General features: G+C 43.3%; 5 protein-coding genes across 6 annotated transcripts in view; 3 read left to right on the forward strand and 2 right to left on the reverse strand.

Moving 5' to 3' along the window:
* LOC130689875 (blood vessel epicardial substance-like) overlaps window positions 1–23,358 on the forward strand; it is a 53,359-nt gene that overhangs the window by 20,866 nt on the left and 9,135 nt on the right. The window lies entirely within an intron of this gene.
* Window positions 1,816–18,667, forward strand: LOC130690226 (synaptogenesis protein syg-2-like). 2 transcript variants are annotated; one of them, XM_057513226.2, is made up of 18 exons: window positions 1,816–2,161; window positions 2,226–2,334; window positions 3,088–3,297; window positions 3,374–3,462; window positions 4,696–5,042; window positions 7,832–7,964; window positions 8,350–8,612; window positions 8,958–9,065; window positions 9,345–9,614; window positions 11,973–12,124; window positions 12,399–12,597; window positions 14,615–14,745; window positions 15,272–15,431; window positions 15,521–15,615; window positions 15,675–15,782; window positions 16,963–17,395; window positions 18,060–18,305; window positions 18,384–18,667. In XM_057513226.2, the coding sequence occupies exons 5-18, from the start codon at window positions 4,850–4,852 to the stop codon at window positions 18,629–18,631; spliced, it is 2,739 nt and encodes a 912-aa protein (XP_057369209.1). In that variant the 5' UTR covers window positions 1,816–2,161; window positions 2,226–2,334; window positions 3,088–3,297; window positions 3,374–3,462; window positions 4,696–4,849; the 3' UTR covers window positions 18,632–18,667. The 2 variants fall into 2 exon arrangements, with proteins under 2 accessions (XP_057369209.1, XP_057369210.1); XM_057513227.2 differs by lacking the exons at window positions 3,088–3,297; window positions 3,374–3,462.
* On the reverse strand, window positions 19,627–20,837 carry LOC130689536 (alpha-(1,3)-fucosyltransferase C-like). Its single transcript, XM_057512473.2, has 2 exons — window positions 20,737–20,837; window positions 19,627–20,662 (listed from the first exon to the last, which is right to left on the reverse strand). The coding sequence occupies exons 1-2, from the start codon at window positions 20,746–20,748 to the stop codon at window positions 19,643–19,645; spliced, it is 1,032 nt and encodes a 343-aa protein (XP_057368456.1). The 5' UTR covers window positions 20,749–20,837; the 3' UTR covers window positions 19,627–19,642.
* On the forward strand, window positions 21,021–22,635 carry LOC130690229 (uncharacterized). Its single transcript, XM_057513229.2, is given in 5 exon segments — window positions 21,021–21,196; window positions 21,273–22,029; window positions 22,098–22,243; window positions 22,313–22,412; window positions 22,415–22,635. Coding segments are annotated over 4 exon segments (1,086 nt in total). The 5' UTR covers window positions 21,021–21,196; the 3' UTR covers window positions 22,498–22,635.
* Window positions 22,825–23,322, reverse strand: LOC130689535 (uncharacterized). Its single transcript, XM_057512472.2, has 2 exons — window positions 23,101–23,322; window positions 22,825–23,035 (listed from the first exon to the last, which is right to left on the reverse strand). The coding sequence occupies exons 1-2, from the start codon at window positions 23,262–23,264 to the stop codon at window positions 22,825–22,827; spliced, it is 375 nt and encodes a 124-aa protein (XP_057368455.1). The 5' UTR covers window positions 23,265–23,322.

Consider the following 23,358-nt stretch of genomic DNA (forward strand, 5'->3'; position numbering starts at 1 on the left):
TTTTGCGTGCCTCTAAAATAATGTCGTGACGAAATTTCAAATGAAAAAAGCTGCGAATATTCCAGAGTTGAGTCCAATAAAAAAATCGTAAAATCATCGTGACGGAGACCGTTGTCCTATAGGTATCGTTTGAAAAAATATTCTCAGTTAGCCATCAAGTTTGCATAGTTAATCTTGCTCATAGGCAAGTGCTGTTTGTGTCTCCTCATCACAAACTTTCTAGGATGGACGAGACAAGAAACAGTGTGTCCCAACGAAAGTCGAGTAGCATTCGCACAGAGCCGACGACGTAACGCCCGTTATTTGCAAGCGCATTATTCTATGCGAAGATAGAAAATAATGAGAATAGATGCACGTGACCATAAGTCGCGAAAGTTTGAAACAAATTTCTTTTTTTTTTTGTGAAACGAAACCTTTGTAATACGTCGCATCGTGGGTTTCTTTCTAGTTCATTTTTCCTGTATTTAAAAAAGTATTTCGTTGTAATCCGCTTTAGCTGCACGCGTGACTGTGTAAATAATACTTTTATGCGGCTGCTTGTATACTTATGGTAAGCCAGCCGTAAGGAAGTTGGACGACGAAACCCTGGTAAGCCTCTTTCTCTCTTCCTTTTGTATTTCAGCAGATTATCTGGTTACCAACGGGCTATAATGTAATTCAGCCCACTGCAGCCGAATAACGCATTCCAATCATCTAGAAAACCTTATCAAGATGACCAAACGTGTCGAATCCAATTTACAACATTACCTTCTTTGGCTGAGGAAAAAAAACTTCATGTCTAAATGGAAAACGGCAATTCACACAAATAAGGTAACTTTAATGTTTTTCACTCGTTACCTTTTATTCATTTTTGTAAAGTCTGATAGGTCTCCATTGGCTGGCGGCTGAAATAAAAACGAAATGAACGAGTGGCGTGCGTGTCTGGTTCAACTGGGTAATGCGTCAATGTCACACCAGCAGATGGACTCCCAGTTTCTGCCGACGCGTCTACAATTTCGGTTCGTTTTCTTTACTGTGGATGTGGTGGTGTCGAACGCACCGGTGTCGACTTATTCATCATGCGGACATCAAGTACAACGTGCACGTAATGTCTGGGTAATACCAAAAAAACAAGAACATCCAATCGCAACCTAAGAAATAAAAATCTTTTCTTTCATCATCAGATTCGAAAACTTTTGTTTTCCTACTCTTGGATTGTTGGCCGACACGTCCTATTTCCGTTTGCTTGACTTTTTCCTTAACCCATCCATCATCAACCTACCAATACGAGGTATACATTCACGAACAGTGTATGTCATCGTTGCCAGCAGTTTCATCATTGAAAATGTTTCAGAAAGTTGAGGTAAATAAGTCCACAGAAAAGATTCGAGAAAAGTTTCCTACTCAACTGTCTAATTAGATCGACTTTCGTGTTTCGTTTGGTACTAGTGCCACACGTCTGCTAACACACCCACAGCCAAAACCTGGGAATTGAATGGATCTTTCATCTTGTCTTTCATGAACGTTTTCATTACCTGAACTTCATCGCATTAAGTTCAAAAAGGAGAAGCTCTTTTGATAATTACAGCCTCGATAAATCACTTAGGCAAATCATTCAAGTACATGCCACACTTTGCCTGTTCAGCCTATGAGAAATGATAGGAAGCAGACGAAATTTCGTTAAGGAGAGTAGGTCATTATTAGACGAAACCACACGACGCCACACGAGAAATGCTTTCATTAAATGCAAAGAAGATGCATTAAAAATTCAAGAGAAAAGGATCAAACGAAAATGCAATTTTTCTTCAACGAGATTTAAAAACAGAACCGCGTCTTACAGCGACTGCGCGGGACGCCTACGTTACCGATCTCAGTCACTGTGGGGCACTGCTGTAGACCAGAGGGCGAATGTCGACCTACCCCAGTTGTTCCCGCCAGAGAACACATGTGGGTCTAGTGCAAAAGGGGTGGCTCGATTCGATCAGTCGCTCGTTAGCTGTCGTTTCGTGAACGTTGCGTCATTTGAGTCCGGCACTATTCACGCTTTTACATGTCCATGAACAAGTTAAAGATTTTTGGTTCCTTCTTTTGCCAACAAGTCGGAATTTCATAAACTGAGAGACAAAGTGCCACGTCATCAACGTCGACTGGTCGTCGTCTTGTCTGTGGTGACATTCAACCGGTGATTTGTGTGATCATGTGGTTTCGATCTGTTGGCAAGAAATTCATTTTATTTTCGATTTCAGGTTGAAATCAACAAATTTCCATTGTTAAAAAGTGTATCTCTTCCACGGGAAAATTGCAATTTGAAGTCGTCCGAAGTTTTCGTCCTTGGTTATGAAGTCCAGCTTTCAGGTAAAAATTTCCTTCATTTTTTACATGAAGCATTATTTTATTGTTATGTTTGTTGGCCTATTTCATTTCAAATTCTGATTAGGATATCGATCTAGTCTACCCTTTTCTTAAACCGATTCCATCTATTGGCGCCATTTCTCATAACTAAGGTGGTGATGGCGGTTGTCGTTAAGCAAATTAAAAAATTATATATAGTACTAATTTATATCTTAAATGCTATCTCGTTTACCGATGCATAGGGTAGTAGACGAAAACGTGGAGACTCCATTTCATTTTCTTCATAGTGACCAATTACCTTAGCAAACGTAAATGCTAAATGTTGTAGTAGATTCGTGTTGGGTAGTCGTGCCTTTGTTCGACATTTTATCCTTTTTAACATCATTAGTCAAATAACGGCCCAACTCGATCGTAGTTCAAAGCCCTACCTACCCAACCCTTTTCATTGCACTGGCTGTTTAAGGCGTAGTCATACTCGCAAATGGAACAACAGTGACTTTTGATGTACTAAATGTCCTAGCCACGTTTCTATGGCCAGTAGGTAATAGGGAGTTCAACTAGCCTGCCCAATAGAATTTGAAGCAAAACCCATTAGACGTGAGACTTGCAACGAGGAATGATGTCCTTTTCTTTTTCCCCCTCATTCCCCAATGTGAACTTTGATAGCCAGTCTGCGTTGTATTTAATTATTGCGATGGAGTCACTGTCTTTTGTTTTACCTTTTGTCACCATTTGCTGCCTCTTAATCTTTTTCAGCCGGATCACGAACTTTCTGTAACGATGTACGTGATGCTCTCCTAAAACGATAAAGAGCGTTGAGTATATTCATGACGGCGAAAACGGGAACAACGAGAATTTACGGCGAAACAAAAGGAAGGATAGAAATCGAATAGACTCTCTAGTGAATGTCCACCATCTCCAGGCTGAGTCCCTCACAATCCACCAACAATTCAAGCCATCCATTAGGTCTGTAACGGAGAAATGTATGCGTAGACATAGATATAACTATGGTGATCTCTATTATGATTTTTGTTTTTCTAAGGAGCGTGAAAGGCCATCGAAGACAAGTGAGATTGTGAACGTATCCCGTAGTTTCCTGATTGGTAGCCGTCGACGCCGTATGATTAACCAGTGAGTTACGTAAATCTAAACTAGAATTTGATCAGATAACAAGTAAGGCCAGCATGACATTCGCAACATGCAATGCAGACTTGTGGAATATGGGCACGTCTGACCAAAGGTTCGAGGTTTGTTTGCGTTATCAGGATGAACGGATGCCACTTCTCGCGGCTTAAATCGATCGCCTTGCTTATCCGACTGTTACGGGACTGACTCCATGCAAAACAGAGACATCAGACAGAGCCTTTGTTTAAACGCACGCCACTGGTGTGGTATCTTTGACGTTCATTACTGGGGAATTAGCCAGGCCGCCAAGTGGTAAATACTGCTCTTTGATTAACTTACTGATGCATTTTAATCCAACCATTTGGACAGCCGGATGAACGTTAATTATTCAACAATGTGGGGAGCTCAGAACTTGGCCGGAGATTCGGAATTTGCTCCTTGTGGTGCACAAGTTCGGTGTCGGATAGAAGTGGCGGATCCATCGAGCCGAACCGACGGATTGAATCAGGGATCAGGAATCAGGGATGCCCCGAAGGCATTACCAGATTAGGCCCCGTGTTATTTTGCGAAAGGAAAGCTTTCTTCAAAGGTCGCTAGTTCATTTACATTCTATTGGCCGCTAATCTGTTCAGAGGGTAGTACCATCAACCCCAATCCTTCGCTGATGTGTGGAATTCGACTCGAATGCGTCAATCCCCTGAATCAGCAAAGTGGGTCATACTTTGAATGATCCGTTTTCCGGGTGTAGCTATTAGACCGACACGGAGCGAGGCCAACGAGTTTCATTAATTGCTTTTGAATTTCAGTAAATGTAGTTGAGCCATGTTTTCACATTAGTGGAACGAGATATCTTATCTGCAATCCGAGTATGTGAGGCTTTTAGCGTGTCGGCCATATCGAGCCGACCAGTACAAAAGAAGAAATTCAATTAGAGTGCAGCGCGTTGGAAGAACTAGACTGGGCAGCTGGGCTCGTTCCGTAGGGACAGACATTTCGTCCAATACTTAGGGATATTTATTTGTAAGTAAATGTATGGAACTTGCGTAGCCTAGCGTACAAGTATAGCGTTGTCGCCTAGAAGGGCGATGCTAAAGTGCTGAGTTTGTTTGCACATTTGCAGCGTCATAGACTGAAAGTCTAGGAATTAAGTTCACACATTCGGTATGTTCATGTGTAGCACACCCATACTAGCAATATTAGATTCAATTTTCTTGGCCTAATTCTTTATTTTAAAAACAGGATCTAATGGGAGTGTGATGCTATTGAGGCGATCCGTTTGCTGCTAAACCCGATCAGCCCCGATCAGTTGGACCCGACTTGCGTTCGTTGGACATTACCCGTCACCTCCAGCGAATTCAGTGGAGCGACGAAAAGAAAAAATCCGTTCTGATCGATGATGGATCATCATGGAACAGCTAGACGGCCGAAGATGATCCTGGTGCTGGTGACAACGGCCCACCTCTTTGTGGTTTCGCTCGTCACGGTCGAGTCTGCGACGGCGGCCCTGCTGCCCATTCCAGCAGAAGTTTCTTCGCGGGCGACAGACAAGATGCTGGTCAATACCATCGACACCTCAGAAGATGAATGTAAGTCCCATCCGCTTATTCTTCTTTTGTTACATTCACTCGCCATCCGGCAGCGTGATTCTGTCATGACGGGATCGTTGGGGACGTAGGAGCGACGTGAAATGCGTCCATTTCCACCTGACTCGGTCAGTTGAATCAGTTGCTCTCTCTGTTGGATTCTCTCTTTAGAAGATGATCCAGCAGCGCAGATATGAGACTTGGTGCAGATGTGTTCGCATGGCCTTTCCGTGCAACTTCCGACTTCGCTTTTGAGCAGGTCAATTCCAGGCGTTTGTGCCGAGCAGGTCCCTTTAATTTGATTAGCTGATTCTATGACGTTGTTGCCAGATGGGCATCACACACTTGAGATGTCCAACTGCTCAATTCATTTACCCGACTCCTTTCACGTTTTGTACGATCGTGAGTGGCACGAATGCGAAGGATTGATCCAGGCTGTCCCATTTCATCTTCGTCCTACTTCTCCAAAATAGGCTCCTTTTATTTTGCAAAAAAAATTATGCTCCTGAAAGTAGATTAGTGATGTGTCGGTAGCAGGTGGATCGAACGAATGCGTCGAATATTCCGAATGAAATCGATAATGCGCAACAGCGTCGGTTGGTGTCGGTTTTTGGGGTAGATCTGTGGGAAGACAAGCAGAACATTGAAAGGTTAATCATTCCGTAGCTGCATCGGTAGTTGAAAAACGCCCATTTGTGCCAAATCTTGAAATCGACGCGATGCTTTATAAGTATGGCGTTTATGCCAGTCCGATTTTCATGCTAATCATTTTGCTCTAATGCATATAAGCTCGTATTTCTGTAAAAATTCTTTCGTATCATTCATAGCCAATTGCAATTCTCAGAAGTTGTTTGACAGATCGTGGAAAGAAGTTGTTCAGTGATACTCGCGTTCCGTGGCATATCAGCATGTAGATGTTCCAAAAACGTAAGGAATTTGTTTGTGCCATTCGATTCCTGTCCGCTTTATAAAAACATAGTTTGTTTGCTTGTTTCTACAAACAATGTTGGTTTTGGAGGTGCTTCAACTGGCACGGCTTATCGATTGCAAATAGTAGCATAACATTCGCTCAGGATCACATTTTCGAAAATTCATTGGGTTTATTTTACGCGTGTCAACGTCGTACAACGAGCGTACGTGGCGAGTTAAAACTTTTATATTCACCTGCTGATTTATTGATTTTCCAATAGTCTTGAGGCCTTGGCATTGCCGTGTTTGCGCAATCCGCAAACAGATGAAGTATTTCCTAATGAACAATGGCCCGTGCAGTCAAGACAGGATTATTTTTGGGCGATCGATAAAAGAAGCTTCTTAGATTGCGTGACATTTTCACGTGAATGGTGGCCAATCACGGTGGGGAAAAGGCGAGAAACAATTTGCTTGCTAACCGTAGTTGTTAGCGTAGACATCGACCGACTCGCGTTAATGAGAGGCGTGCAGAGGAATGGATTGAAAGCGAACAAAGAACATGAAAGGGGGGGGGGGGAGTAGGGCAATGAAGGGACAAGTATCACGAGTCGTCGAGTTCGTGATACCTGATTTCCTGTTTCGAACTTTGTGGGTGTGCGTAACAACGTGTCATTGATTTTTGCCATTGTTTAAACAACGTTGTTTATCTTGTGCGTTGGTTGACTTGGAGAAGAACCAATTCGCCTTTATCTAACTGTTTCAGCACACGTTGAACATGGAAAGGCAACAAAGTAGAGAGCTGCGTCCTTTTGCTGTTTGTGCGTGTTGTATTCGACCCAATCAATTTCATGTACATAGTAGAAGAATAGCACAGATTGTTGGGATGGTTGTTTTGTATCACATCCAAACGATGTAGGAAAAAGATGAACGTTGAAGATTGAAATTTGATCGCGTTTCGATTGCGTAGGACTCTATGAATTTTTATATCAAATTGAATTGTGTATTGTAGAATCGCCCTTTCCATCTCGACGTCTTCCCTATTTATTGATGCGTTCGACATCTGTTGTTGTTGCGTTGTTATAACAGAGAAATATGGTTTCCATGGTGTCTTCCAAGTGCAGGACAGAAACGATGAAACCTGTTCCTTTTTCCTTGATGCTCTCGATCGCCAGCAGAGAGTTTATGTCGTCCGTCACGCGACACATTGATATAAGGGAAGCCGTTACGATCTCGATAGAACGTTTCCTACTGCAATAGCGGCGGTTGTTTCAGCAACAAATATTTCATGTTTCCTGCTCGATGTCCCGATAAAAATAGAATAGATACTCTCTTCGTCGTTCAGTTGAGGATAAATCAGCGTATAACGTAAGCCATTTTCCTTGTACGACTTGTTTTTGTAGCTGCATCAACGAACTTAACAGGATGTTTGGTACATTTGCATTTTCAAATGAAATTCTTAATTTTTCAATGGTGTGATTCTACGTAATTGATTGCGAATGTCTTTCTGTCCAAATTTCATGCGTTTTCCGGTAGAAATTACTCCTCGTTCAGTTCATTTTTCAAACAACGAAATGAAAGTTTTGACGGCTAAAGATGAATCAGTTCAGCAAAACGAATTCGGTTGTCCAAAGAGTGATAGCATTTTATAAATTTTGAATAACCGATGAATCGAACTTTCACAAACGATTTGATCCTTCAAGTCAGTCAATGAATTTATTGCGAGAAAAATCGATTTTCTATCTCGTGATGAATGAAGCCGTATCCTTTTCTGACCGCACCCATCGTTAATCATTTGGATCTTTGCTCAAACTCTTTCGACATTTATTCATCGTCATGATGCCATGTCGATATTCAAACCAATTTTCCATTTTCCATTCCAACAGCGATAAAACTGGAAAAAGTCTCGGTGCTGAGCGGGAGGACGGCCGAACTTCCGTGCGACATTACTCCGCCGCCGCTCGATTCCCTCTATCTCGTCTTGTGGTACAAGAACGATTCCGATTTCCCCATTTACAAGTAAGTTTTTGGGCTTATTATTTGCCATTACGATAGGATAATGCCTTTCGAAGGCATCATCCCAACATGTTCCGTATGAAGTATTTTAGACTTGAATTGCAGATAAGCCAAACGAATTCCACTTTGGAAAGTTCGATAGAAGCGCATAGCCGTCATCATTTTTGACATGGCTGTTGGTAAACTGGCCACTTCGTTTGCGCATGCCATTTTCTATTTACGCATCGAGTTGTAGAGAGAAACGAATGAAGAAATGCACCAATTGTTTGTGTGCCTGGTCTAATATGAAGTGCCAAATCAAACATGAACAAATGGAATGACATGTCTAGACTCAGTTTTCGACGTGATGACAAAGTTAAATTGATGCGAAATTGGGTGTAATGTGCAGATACGATGCCCGTCGTTCGAGGGAGAGTTACCGCCAACAACAGACGCAGCACGACAGTCAAATGCTTCTGCTACAACAACAGCAAGAACAAGGCCAATACACGCCGACCTCAACAGCGACTCGAGTTCACTTCCAATTCGACAGCCATCCGGCCCTTTTGTTGTTGAGCAACGTCGTCGATCAGGACGAGGGCGTCTATCGATGTCGGGTCGATTTCGGACGGTCGCCCACTCGCAACGTCCTCGTTCAGCTCACCGTCGTCGGTATTTGCATCGTCGTTTGTTTCTCTATTTGCATCTGGGTAGGCGATTTTCAACTTTGTTCAAACCAATCGATAAACAAACGTGTGGATGTGTTGACGTTTCCGTCGTTAAGTTAATGCACCAGACGAGTAAGAATGTATTTCACAGCCATTTAATTGGAAGTTATGGCCACCAACTGAAATCAAGAAATGTAACACTAAGGAATAATGAGAGAGAAGGATCAGTCTTGTCATCGATAGTTTATGGGACAACCATAGCACCAACTAATTGAAATCGTATAGCAAATCAAAACTGATGTAACATTGGAAGAAAATCAATAATTCTTAAAACATTCCCGAATTGCAGTTCCACCTGGGAAGATTCGAATCATCGAGGACAATCGTCAAGTCTCGTCGGTCATTGGCCCTTACGACGAAGGGGCGCAACTTTCGCTCAATTGCATCGTCACTGGAGGTAAATGATGTGGACATTCATCTGCACATAGTCGACGTTTGTGTTCCATTTGCCTTCAATTCTTGCCTTGATTGCATCCACTGGTCGTTTGTTGATGTCCCCCGTCACATGAAACAGCCAAACGACAATCAACGGGTTCATTATTGTCTTCTTCTTGCTCCCATCCATCTCGATGATTTGTGTCTGATTCTTGGTTTCATGCGAAGCTGATGGATCTCATTCTCCCCCTTTTTTTTTCTTCCCTCTGTTCTTTTTATGTGAATCTTCTCGAACGAAAAGGTCGACCCCGTCCAGAAGTGAGTTGGTGGTTGGACAACAAATTAGTGGACCACACGTTCATCAGCCCATCGGAGAATGTGGTGCAAAATGTTCTGGTCATCCCGCAACTTCAACGTCACCACCTGCACGCCATTTTACGTTGCCAGGCGTCCAACTATTTTGGTGCGCACAACAAGACGTCGACGCCCCATCTTGGCCTCAATTCCTACGGACATCACAATCGACAACAACAAAACACGATCGTCTCCAGTGTTCAACTTGATCTCAATCGTAAGTCATTCATTTTTCTTCTCCCATTTCCAACTTCCAATACCAAAGCGTTGATTTTTCATTCTTATGTTTTGCGATAAGTGACATCAGATAGCGCATTATCGATCGCTGGCTAAGAATAGGGTTCAACCTTTGTTTCCATTGCGTAGATGTTGTCCATTGGCTGTTGCGTCAGTGAATGGCACTTAATGATCATTTGATTTCGATACGCGCTGGTCGTGGGTCTGCGCCCGAATTTGCAAATCAAATGCTTCAACGTTTATGAAAGCCGTTTGGTCTATCAATATTTCCTGGTATTTGCGATGATTTAGGAGGAAAACATAGCGAACAGTTGAACGATAGCGGATGATGTACAAGCTAAAAGGTTGTGTGACGTAAACAAGGTCAATATCCACGGCCATTTCAGCGCCGGTGGGGTACGCGAATATCAAACATTTTTCTGGGAAGGGGGGGGGGGGCGGCCAAACGCGACACCAGCGGACAGAGTCTAGATATGCTAACAAGAGGGTTGGGCTTATAATATTCAGAGGATCGCGTGTGATATCCCTTCTCTGCCTTGCCTTTTATTATGTAAATAGAACCTCACGTGTAGTACAGTACAGGGCTTCGAGTTTAAGACGAAAGAGATCGACATTATACAAACCGAACGGCGATTGTTGCCACGGTGTATCGAAATGTATTTTTAAGCGAATAAAATCACCCACAAAAAAGTTGAAAAAAAAAAAAAAAAATAGACACGCAACCGTAGCTGTGGGGAGGAGGTTCGTGACAATAACATCCCCCCCCCCTCACAGACTATGGATATCAGTTTTATGCAAAATGGCAAACGAATATCTTTTTTTTGGCAAGAAAAAAGGAGTTGCATGAGGCACCACGTGAAATCCTCGACCATTGAACGCACACCCCATCCTATTGTGCCTCGCGCTAAGAAAAGGGAAAGATTTCATCGTAGAAAGTTGCAACTGGCGTTTTATATTCCTGTCGCTGTGATATATCGGTGCCTGCATCGATAGCCTCCCCACCAGAAACACGTTTGGCAACACTCGACGTGTGTGAATAACCTACAAGTTTCTGCACATCCTAGTTACGATAAATATTCAATGCCTAATAGGCGGCAAAAAGAGATGGAAGGAGAGAATTGGGCCCTGCACAACCAAAAGTTAACCAAAGCAAACCAAATCTATTGTCTTTTTCTGCATTCGTTCATATTTTTCCTTGGGGAATGCGCATCTTTCTGTTTCGTCGAGTCGGCCAACAACGTCAAAGAGAAACCGGTCAATTTGCATCGACATTGTCGATCTTTTTTGGTTATCCAGTTGGCTGCAGCAACGATTGAGTTTGCGTGGGAGGCATCTTCCCGTTCAATGTTTCATGTTCGATTGATTTGATTTCCGAAAACAGAATATTTGGCTTTTCTTCTGATTGGGTGGTGGTGAAATTTACAATATCGAAAAACCGAGTGTTGCGCATCTTCGTAATATTTACGCAATTGGACGGCCGAGCGAAATGAGTGGATTGATTAAGTGATATCGGTCATGAGCGTGCAGCGTCCCACGTTGAAAAGCTGATGGATTTAAGTTGCGTGTCACGTATTATTGATAAATTCTTGAAATGTGGAGAGGTAGACAAACGGGATCGCCAGAGCAAAAAGCTGTTTGCTGATCTCTCCATGCTATTTTGTATTTTCACATTTTCACTTCGTGACAAGGCAATTTGGCGCGGTTATATGTTGAGCCGAGTACCAACAATCCAGTCCAAAAATCGATTGAATTTGCTGAAATGGCACAATAGATAATTTGTATAAAGTCCAGCCAAGTGTGTGTCATTCAGTGTTGGGCAACGCCGATTGAGAATAAGAAAAATGAAGAACAGGGAAAGTCATCGCTCACGCGGGATATCCTAGGATGTGATTTGCTGGTGGGTGGGTGGGTGGCAAAGTTTTGCAGTGTCCAGTGCAAGGAAACTTCCGGGAAAGAAAGTAAAGCCACACAAGGCCATTACGGATGCGGTGGGTCGTTCGGACGTGTTCAGTCCTCTGATGTGAACTAATGATGATGAAAGACGAGAATAAAGAAAACTGATTAAACTGCTATTGGTCCATGCGTAGCGCCTCAGTTGTATTCAGCCCGTGCTAGAATACATAAACTACCTTTTACTTTGAACATTTCAAAAGTGACTATAAAGACATCCGCTCATCGAACAGTTGTTAATCCATTTCTTTTATTGCGTTTTAGCAGCCCGTTCGGCACAAAGACTTTGGCTTTGTATAATCAAAATTGACTAACCTTATTTAACCTTGGTGTTATTTTGTTTGGTAGAATAGATGTTGATTTATGATAAAGTTGACCTTATTTGCAGTGAAGCCGTTGTGGGTGACAATCAGCGGAACAGAGAAGCCGCTGTCTGCCGGCAAATGTTACACGATTGAATGTTCCACCGGGGGATCACGTCCATCGGCCAGTATCCATTGGTACTTGCACTCGATCCAACAGCAACCCACCAGAGAACGGGTATCACTTTTTCCTACTCGTCTACATTTTTCATTTAAAGCGATTACAAACTTTATGCGAACAGTTACACACGACTGGGTGTAGGACGCCAAGTTTCCTTGTTTTTTAAACTGTCACGTTAAACGTTCATAAATTAGGGATGTGGGTCTGTACTATCCGCATGGTAGTAGATTGGATTAAAACTTGATCCACCGAGACTTAGGTTTATCAACTGAACCTAAGAAGAATGTAGTCGGCCATTTGATGTGTTTGCCTTTCTTCCCGCACCTTTTAGATCACGATGGACGGACGCAACACGACGAGCACGTTGAAACTGACCCCCACGGCCAAGGATCACGATGCCGAATTGATCTGTTCGGCCGTCAATCCCGTGATGATTTCGACGGCTAGTCACAACAGCAGCGATGGCCATAATTTGAGCGACAGGACCTTGTCGTCGTCCATCGAGACCCGTCGCAAACTTGTCGTCCATTGTAAGAACGGCGTCCATTTTTTATTTTCTTCGTTTTCTTTTTCCTTCTTTCATTTTCTTTTTTTAGTTTCGACACGCTCTCGCCTCCTCCTTTTTTTTTTTTTTTTTTTTATATCTTTGTGCAAAGACACTCCTCGGGATGACGACGATGATGAGATTTTCAATAATGGGATGGGACGGTGGCAGTCGCTACTGGCAATGCGGAGGCAAATCTTTTTCTTTTGGGGAATGGAAAAATCTGCTTCAAAAATGTGCCCTTTTTTCCCCTTTCATCAAAGAAAAAAAGGCGTGACACGCAAGGAGAGGGAACCACGTATCACTTCTCTAGCGTGTATGTCCTGTACGCAGTTCGTTGGTGAATCGTTTCGAAGATCAGAACGGACCCCACAAGGGACGATACGGCTGGGCGACAGAAGGGGTCAACGAGAAATTCCCGAAATTGGGGGAAAAGAAATAATCCGAGTCGGGATCTTATCGTAAGCCGCATTCCGCTATTGATAACGTATCCAAACAGTGACAAACAGCTCTTCAACGCAACGTGCTGCGTTGGGATTCTTTGAGATTGATTCGTTCAGTCGATGATTCACAAAGGAAAATGAGCAGCTCAGTTGATGAGTCAAGTAAAAAGACATATCGATGTAGGTAAAGATGCAGAATGATCGCTTTTCTTTGTCCATGTGTAACACGTTGACCAGTTTCTGTGTACGAGATTGCAAGTATCGATCGGCCGGGGAAAGTGTCAGAAAAGAAAACGTGTGGGATGAGTGGGAGGAGGGAAAGAAGGTCTTGATCGAGTCTCGTCATTCGATTACGTGAAAAACATCAATGCGTTGGCACAGGCTGCGCTCAATTCGCCGTCTGCTCGTACGGAACGAAAGAGAATTTGAATGCAATGAACTTTGTTGCAGCGTGACGATACTTTTGTACAAACAAGACGGCCGTTTTAGAGGACGTGAACGATCGATGAACATCAAGGAAAACAGGAGCCAAGAGCAGTTTTCAATTTTTTAGGAATAGTTTTTCTTTCAAGTTTTGTCTCTTTTCGAAACGTACGGTGACAACAGACTTAAAAGCGCAAACAAACAAAGAGAGCGAAGATGACAAAGATGGCAAAGGCGAAAAAGAACAAACAAACGGATTAGGGATCGAACAGCGGAAGTCGAAAGAGTCGATTCGTTCAACCGGATTCCAATAGCGTCGTGTATTTTCTTAATTTGAAAAAAAAAATGAGTGAAGCAATTTCGGAGAGTGTCGCACCACCACAGCGTGGCAATGCACAGTCGGTTAAACATCCAACGGAAGGCCCATTTCAATCTGGCGGCTGAAAGACTAAACGAATTCATCAAATACTTGGCACTCCCTAATTATTGAATTCCATCTCCATCGGGACTTTAGATTTATCAATTTTTTTTTTTAAATCGCGCATTTAAAGATACGGATGTCAAAGTGATCATAGAGGAAAAAGTCTATTTTTTTTTTGTGTCCCGCATCCGCTCAACTGATGGTCCCACTCGTCAATAATCAAAAGAGCGACGTCGGCGAAGCCCCGAGCGCTGCGGCTGCCGTTCTCCAAGGGATGCGACGGCCGTATTACATTTCTTTTAGCCTTTTTCGTACCGCACTGTGCCCGTCTTGTGTAATGCGCGTGTGATTGGCTCTTGGCGTCTCCTGTTCAGATTCGTCGACAGCGGATCACGTAGCGTCTTCACCGTCGCATCGAGACCGTTTTCTTTTTGTTTTGGGCTACATCTTCACATTGTTTCTGCCTTTTTTCCACCAGGCAGCCGGAATAAATGTATTATTCCAATTATCGGAAACAGGCACCCGTTTCTTTCCTTTTTCTTTCCTGTGTTTTTCCTTCATCTTTTTTTTCGTATTTCATTCGCTATCTCGTACCGATTATCATTTTCGTCTTCATTTGTTTTTAACCTTAATATTAAGAAAAAACGACTAACATTTTATTTTTTTTTTCCATGTATTTAAAACACGCAACGGACATGAAACGTTCCAAAAACCAGTTGCTCCAACGGCGGAATTGGAACTGGGTCGCAATTTGAAACCGGACTCGATCGTCGAAGGCAACGACGTCTACTTCGAGTGTCGCATCCGATCCAACCCGCCGCCGCATCGCATCATTTGGACTCACGAGGTACGATCCTCCTATTTCTGCCACTATTTTTTAAGGTCGTTATTCCATGCCGTTGCTATTAAATTTTATTGATCCGCGTCGTTGAGGCGAAAAGATGCAAACACACACCAAACCAAAAATGTTCTTTGCCCCCTGTTCTTTTTCGCTGTTTTTTTTTTTTTATTGTTTAGATGGATGCCGCCATTTCACTTAAATCGAACAAACTACTAAAATACTTTCATCCTGTCTGCCTTTTTGTTCTTGTTATTTTTTACGTTTTTATTTTCGGATGATGAGCTCAATGATGGATGCGATGCTGCGCAGCACCTTGTTCTCTGGTTACATTAAAAACGATTCAATTTAATTGGGTACTTGTGGTGTAGTGCAGCGAGTAGTGCCATGAAATAGTTGACGGCTCGAACGCAAAAGGCCAACGATTAAACGTTTCTTCGGTTATGTTAAAGCTGAAACAAAAAATATGATAAACGGCAAACTTTGAACTACAGTATGTCTAATTATCTTTGACGTTTATTGCTAAATTTCTCAGGGCCAGAACGTGCGGGAAAATGTGACAGCTGGAGTCCTTGTCGTGGAGCAAAGTTTGGTCATTCGGCGAGTTTCTCGTTTCCATTCCGGCCGCTATTCCTGTACGGCCATCAATACGGAGGGGACTGGACTCAGTAACACTGTCCAGTTACGCGTCATGTGTAAGAAAAACATATCACCGGCCTCAATTCGGTTCTTGACAAGCCTTTAATCATTTTGTTTTGTTTTGCATGTGGTTCATGGAGCGCAGTCCAGCCGGTCTGCCGTCCTGGCCAGAAAATCATGTACGGAGTGGCCAAACAAGAGACAGCCGTCGTCCGCTGTCAAACGGACGCCATTCCTCTGGTAAACTTTAACTCGTTTCATTTGATTGAACCCATTTTAAATTCGTGTACAAATGACAGGCCCGTTCGCATAGGTGGGCGTTTAATGCGTCAGTATCTTCAGAGATGACTGAACTGACCGTCAATCGAACCCAAATTCTTCATCAGTCAGGCAGCAGCCATCTTGAGGTATGTGTACCATCCAACCATCATTTTGTCCTTCAATAGCTAGAGATAGAAACGAAACTCTTCGTTTGATGTGGGAATGCACGGTGACGAGTTGCCACAAAATGTGCCATGTTCAAGCGGAAATTCCTGATTTAATTGATTATTTGCAACTCGTGTTTGGTTTTTCTTTTACGTGATCGAAAAATGGCGTCCAATTTGTTCGCCTTGTTTCCTTTGCAAAGTGCCATCTACTCGTCCATCTCATTTTACATAATGGAATATCCATCCATCCGTTGGAATGCATTACGATTTCGCCGCCTATCCATCACCAAAATGGATTTTCCCCATTTTTATTGATTCTCGCCTGTCACACCTCAATCCTACAGTTCAAGTATGTCGAACGAGGGTGTGCAAGGGCGTCTCCACCAAGAAAAAAAGGCGCCGCAACGTATCAAAATGAGATGAATGTACTTGTGCAAAACCACGTCTAACGCGTCAATCTTATTTACATGCACGATCAACTGCCGTTCTAGTCCCCTGCATGAACCTCTCGTCACCCTAGTCACGTAAATCTAAAAAAAAAAAAACGCATGATTTTCTTGCTTCTATTTTTCGTTTTTGTTTTGGTCGTTGGTCCGTAGACCAACTGCAAGGACGTAATGCAACGGACAGCCAAATCCCAGTCGCATCGGATGCAGGATAGGGATTTGTTGATCTCTTTCGTGACCATCACGTTATTACGCTCTTCCAAAGAGACACGTCCTCCTCCGCCGACGCATTTCTTGTTGCCACCCCACTTATTCATTCGCTCCCATTCGAGCCATCAAATAAAGAAGAACAGGAGATTCCATTCGTGTATTAAAACCGATGGAGGGCCAACAAAAAAAGCCATTCAATCATAGTTTATGTTTTCAGCGACCACAAACTTTGGCTGATTTAATATTTGAATAGTTTATGTATTTCTGAATTTGTTTTTGTTCCTTTTTAAGCTCGTCCAATCTTGTTGAAAGCAATTGAAACGTGAAACAAGATACGTAGATCCTACAATAATATGATGGATGGCTTTTTTTTTTTTTATAGCATTAGACTTATTTCATAGCAAATGTAATAAAATTAAAAGACTCCACAAAAAATGTCGATAGTCGACGTCTGTTTTGCTTGTCCATTTAAATATTGAAACGTTCTTTTTTTTTTAATGCAGGAAGGGACAGAGGCACAGGATAGCGTATTCTCTTATACGCCGCAATCGGATCGTGACTACGGGAATCTGCTCTGCTGGGCTCGTAACGACATTGGCGAACAACGGGAGCCTTGCGTCTATCGCATTTTCCTCGGTGTCCGTCCCGATCCGCCCGTCAATTGTTCAGTGGTCAACCAAACAGCCGACGCGGTGGAAGTTTGGTGCCGGCCGGGGTTCGATGGCGGCCATCCGCAGCAGTTCCAGTTTGAGATCTTTGACACGCAGTCGGCCGTTTTGCTGTACAACAAATCGGGCAGGTATCCGCATTTGAAGGTGGGCAACTTGGAGTCGGGCATCAAACTGTTTATCCAAGTGTCGGCCTTTAATCAACGCGGCAGATCCGCCCTCGTCCCTCTGGAGGCTTACACCATCAAAATCGCTGACAAACAAACAGGTAAGAAAACCAAACGACGCAAGAGACACTCGTACACGCCCACTGATCGTGATTTTCACTTCCAGTCAGCTTTTATTTTGATTGTTTAGTTTTCTCCCAATCATAAATGCGACGCTGGACGAATTTCTTATTCAACTTTGGCATTGAAAGTTTTCGAATCATCGCAAGACTTGGACGAAGTAGTGCAATTTCTGTTAACTCGACTCAACTTCCCTTTTTACCGCAATGCATGTCGGCACATCATCAAATGGCTGTTGATGCAATGCCTTAGGGATTTTCGCGTGTAAATATTGAAGTTTGTCTTTTTTTGTTGATTCGTGCGAAACGAAATGAGGTGAACGTCGGCAAGCATTAGCGCTCGCCGCAAGTAAACAGGAAGGGACATCTTGCTAACTCTTTGGGGAGGAAAGTGCCGCCATTTGCTGCCGCTGTCGAGACTCTTAATGTACTCAACGGTATTCCCACTATGGAGAGAAACTGAACTTTTTTTTTTTTCAAGATTTCCCGCGGGTGTCCATCACCTTTCGTGTAACATCTTCGGCCAAGTCCGTTTGATCTGCAAGAAGTCAGCCAGGCTTGAATGCAACAGTCAAAAGCTGTCTTGATCTATATGCGTTCTTGTTTCACATGTTTCGTTGTGGCTTTCTCCCTTCGTTTCGTTTAGTTATCATGGAAACGACGGACTTGAATTCGGTGTTGGGCATCGCCAGCGGAGTCTCTGCCTCCGTCTTGATCGTCTGCGTGGCCATCGCGTTAACGACGAGGTTCCGCCGTCATCAACGCGCTCCGAGCAACCCGTCTCAGCACGACGCGCACAACATCCAACATCCAGTTGACAAGACCAAAAAACAAGACAGCCAACCGTACGACTTGGATGTTGATCCCGACGTTATCATCAACAGTCAACTCGGTAACGATATACATCTTATAATTGCGTTTCTTCGCTAAACATTTGCCATTTTGAAATGAATTTTGTTTGATGAAACAGTAAATGATCTGCAGCACGTGAATCACGATGCCTCCGTGCAAAGGAGTCATCGAAATAACAATTCACCAGCCAGCCAATCGCAGCAGTTATCGATGGCCGTCGATCCTACACGTCCTTTCGCTAGTGCTGGACATTCGCATCCCGCTCATTATAGTCCGACAGCTGCCAGTGCGGCGATGAGCAACATTGAAGTCGTGGCTGTGAAATCGCCTCACCGTCACAAGCAAGATCCCGAAACGTCTATTTGATTAATGTCGAATGGAAACGAATGCAGCACATTCGATAAGACCTGACCAAAATGCCATTCATTTTCGTTTTCGCCATGTCGCTCTACATCGCGTAGTTAGTGATGATTGTGGTAACATGTTACGTACGTTTTTTTTTTTTCTTTTGATAATGATGATCTCATTTTTTCGTTTCCCAGAATGTCTTTATTTTGACTCCCAGTCTGTGATGGAAATCGTTTTGACTCTTATATCCTGATGTTCGTACATGTGTCGTGTGCAACTCCGGTTGTGAATTGTGGGAACGACATTGCGAGTTATTGTCGTTTTAAGATAACCCGTCAACACTTGTTTGCGTTCAACGTAATTTCGTTTGACTTAAAAAGAAAAGAAAAAGGGGTGGAAATACACGCCTGTGTAATTCTACGGGCAGCCGTTGCGCTTCAAAGGGTCTTTTTCTTGCTTGCGTAATACTGTCCAGATTGCTCGTCGATTGAAGAACAGAAAATTTGCTTTGCCATTCATCGCTGTCGCGGTGAATCACAACAAACGGATGGCGTCTTTGCCCCTAGGATTGTTGGCTGCTTGAATTCCACAAATGGATTTCTCAAGTTGCAATGTGTAGTTTAACGTGGTCTACATCAGACTCTAAGCTAGGTATCTACCTCCCAAGAAACCAAACTGCTACGACTAATGTAAGTATGCACAGAAGTTGAAATTGTTGAAACAAAAAAATTCACATTTCACATTCTCCATTTTTGTTTTCCATTTGAATTATCTAGTCACCTCAAAGCTGTGCATATTTACGGGCTGTGTGCGAGCCGCTCTGAATCCCACTTCCTAAAGTCGGACGACGTCATCATCCTTGATTCAAGGTAGGACCTATTCTTTGTTTACTCTTTATTCCCCTTTTTCCGAGTCTTGATGTGCAATTACATTGGCATGTGTGATATACAAAAATGTGTTGACAAACAAACATTCACGAAAACTTGTCACCCTACGAAATTCTATTGTCGCTCTCGGATTGAATTGTAGTTAAAAAAAAAAGGACGATCCCGGCCAACAAGGAACTTGTTCATTCCACCACTCGGACAAATCTCCGTAGCTTTTCCTCGCCCTCGTTGGATCGTTTAATTTCTGACACAGATCGCACCAACCGTTGAGCGGGCGCCGTATCACCTCGTAATCTTCTTTCCAATCGAAATGTTTTCTGTACAGAGCGTCGTTTTTATCCAACAACGTGAGATACTCGGCCAAGTCCTTGGGCGATTGAAAGTCGGCCACGTTGATGTACGAATTCAACGGAGCAAATTGAGTGTAATCAGCTCCGCCGTAAACTACGGGGACGATGTTGTTCATGAGTGCGTGATAAAAATGGCCCGTTATGTAATCCGGGCAGAGAGCGTCTTCGGCAGCTAAATAAAATTTGTAATGGGCCAGTAGGCGTGTCTCGCAGTGGGGATCGTTTCGTGGCAAACATTCGAGTGTGCCACACTTGCCGTAAATGTCCACCGGAATAAATTGGTCCAGCTGTTTGACGTAATCTTCACGTTGACTCTGCGTCGAACAAAGCGAGTTGAACCAAACGATCGGCTTTTTTTTACTGGATAGTTGAAAACAATGTTGTTTTGATGAGCTTGGATTGTTGATTTCCGAGTTCTCGCGTCGTCGTATCGCAGCGTACGGCATACCGAGGTAAACGTCTGAATCCCGACGATGAGTCATGGTCCAATTGTAGAAATGCGGATGGGAAAAACAAGGCAAACGGGATTGGTTTGGAAGTGGGTCTTGATTTAGGAAAATGAATGTTTGATTAGGAGAACGGCCCGTTGGCAGGTCACGCTCATCGTAATCGCCTGCGTGAATGACAACGGCGTCACTTTGGGTGAATAGACTTCGGTCGTTAGTGGTGAGGCAGTTTGTCATTTGACATCCGGCGTCAAGGAACGGCTGTTGTCCGAAGCCGAACATCATGTCAGTTTGATTGTGAAACGCGTTCCAGAACAGGATGATTTTGGGCTTGTTGTTTGAATTACCGGCTTCCATCGATGTCGTCTATTTTGGAAGTTGTAATTATTCATTTAGCAAAATATTGATGTATTTACTAATTGAATGTATTTCAATTTTACCTCATTTTTCATTGCAAGGTCGCCATCTCTGTCCACGTGAGCGGAATTAATTTGGTTGGATGGGCGAATGCTTTTATCGTGAATGGAACCAGTAGCAAGAAAGAAGCTTCGAGGAATACTACACCAATATTCAGCAGATAAAACCGCACGTTTTTCATTTTACAAGTTTATAAAAATTCTTTTTTGTAATTACACTTCACTACCCTGTACGACAGATACCGGAGGCAACACTCCTCAAGCCAAGTTCGCCTAGGAGAGCTCAGTGCAGACTGATCAACCACAAGTGAGGTTTCGTGCTTTGCACCTATGGCTAAAACAAGTGGGCGTAGCTTTAGCTGGACACCACCCCTCAAGTGAAGCTTCTGGTTAGTCCAGCTGGCCTTGTGCTTTCATTCAGCTACCGCGAAGCAGCTAAGAAACAACGGCCATCGTTTCATCCGTCTAGGCTTCAGAGTCCAATGTAAAATACATTTTTGCAATACTACTTGTAATTATCAATCATATTAAATAATAGATGATCGAAATTTTTAAAATAGATGCCTCTGTACCACCTTCGTCAGAAGCCTTTCTACCCTTTGGTTGCCCTTACATTAGTCACGCTCGCCATTACGTCCTACAAATTTCCGAGTTCTGACATCATTTCAACTGAACGTTGTCCAAGACGTGGGGATGCCATAATCAAATCTGCTAGGCCTTTCAAGTACATGTCTTCCCTCTGCAATTGTAGAAGAGAAATGGCCACGATGGCAGATCGTCTTCACACAGATCATGATGCGTTCGACTGGTGCAGCCGGGAATCGACCGTTCGCGGACCGAACCAGAAAATCATTTCCTACACGCTGTACGGTGGTGCAAAAAACGCGTCCATCTTTAATCGCTACTATTCGCTGTTGAGAAACATTTCGTTGACGGCGGAAAGGGATTATCCTGGTTGGATCATCCGCATTTATCACGATATCCCGGATGGGATAGGTCCAGCCAAAGAAGCGCACGATCAGCTGTGCCAAGTGTATTGCCAATTTGATCACGTCGATTTGTGCAGCGTGCCTTTATTAATCGAACGCATTGGCAATGAGACGACACCGGTGGATCCAGCTTCTTTTCGAGGACTCAATCCGCGAATGTTCCGCTATTTGGTCATGTTGGATCCGAATGCGGACGTCTTTATTTCGAGGGATGTCGACAGTCTCATTTGGCCGAGAGAAGTGGACGCTGTGGATGAATGGCTGCGATCCAACTACACGTTCCACGTCATGAGAGATCATGCGAATCATCAGTCACTCATGTTAGCAGGTAATCTTTTAATCGGCGTGTGATTGAGACATTCTAAATAAGCTTTTGCTTTCAATTCTCATGTTCAGGGATGTGGGGAGTCAAAATATGGCAACGTAGAGATCTCATCGAAGGACTAATGCGAGCGCTCATTGTCTCTGGCCAGCAACAGATTAAATTTCAGGACCAATTGTCGCTCGCTGATATCGTTTGGCCAGTTGCTAAATACGATGTGGTAACGGTGTTTTACATTTTTCTTGTCTAGCAAACATGGGTTGGATGTTAATTTATGGGAATGCAACAGATGGCCCATGACACTTACGGATGCCAAAACGAGCGGCTCGTCCGGTTGTCGCCGTTTAAAGTCCACCCGTTTCCCACCAAAGGTAATGGCAGGTATTACGTAGGGGAGCTGGACATGATTTGTATCCAGACAAGTGCCCAGAAGCGTGTCGACCACCAGATCACAAGGACTGGGAATATTGCTAGTTTGAATGCCAAATCACTTGGAATATGTTTCGATATAACTCGTGGTACATTTTATTCATTGTTTGCATTGAAAAATTGGTGGTTGTGTTTCAAATTCAAAATACCATTCACAGGCTCTATGAAAAGTGAGTTTCACTGAATAGAAATATCGTTGAATCGCATGTATCGTGACGTCCAGCGCTTACACGAAGTACAGTCCAATGTGTATCATTTCTTAACGAATGAATTTATTTGATTTGCCAATTTGTTCGACGTGATAAATATGAACAAAAATAACATTAATCATTTCTCTTTTCACAGTTGTATTGCACACCTCTTCAGGCTGGACTAGATGAAGCGGAATTCGACAGCTTCGTTGTAGTCGATTGTCCTGTTGATTCTGTGCGAATCTGGCACGATGCATAGAGTCCTGTTCTGGTAGAAATCGTCCGTTGCCACGTGAGAGTTATTCATGTGATTGCCGGAATCGGTGAGCCAAGCAACATACCGGCGGACGTAGCATCCATCGGGAACAAGAGGTTGCCTCATCACGAAGACGCTAGAAATTTCAAGTGACTCAAACAAACTCAACAATCCATTTAGAACAAAAAGCACATCACTCACTTGAATGAATTGGATGAAACGTGAATTTTAATGCCAGCTTTTTCTGTGCAAATTCCACTGTAGTAGACGTCGTCAAAAGGCATAAAGGGCGTAGTTTGAAAGGCCGCTAATAATGGACGGATCGTGCTTCCGGGCATTATTATGGCTGGGCCGTAGTAATACATAGGATAGTGCTTCCATGGCCACTCTTCGTAGGAGATGCTCCATTTGCCAGCTAGTTGAAAGAAACGAAAAACTACGAGCAACCTGCCAAATGAA

Source organism: Daphnia carinata, chromosome 6, assembly GCF_022539665.2.
Source record: "Daphnia carinata strain CSIRO-1 chromosome 6, CSIRO_AGI_Dcar_HiC_V3, whole genome shotgun sequence".
Lineage (NCBI taxonomy): Eukaryota > Metazoa > Arthropoda > Branchiopoda > Diplostraca > Daphniidae > Daphnia > Daphnia carinata.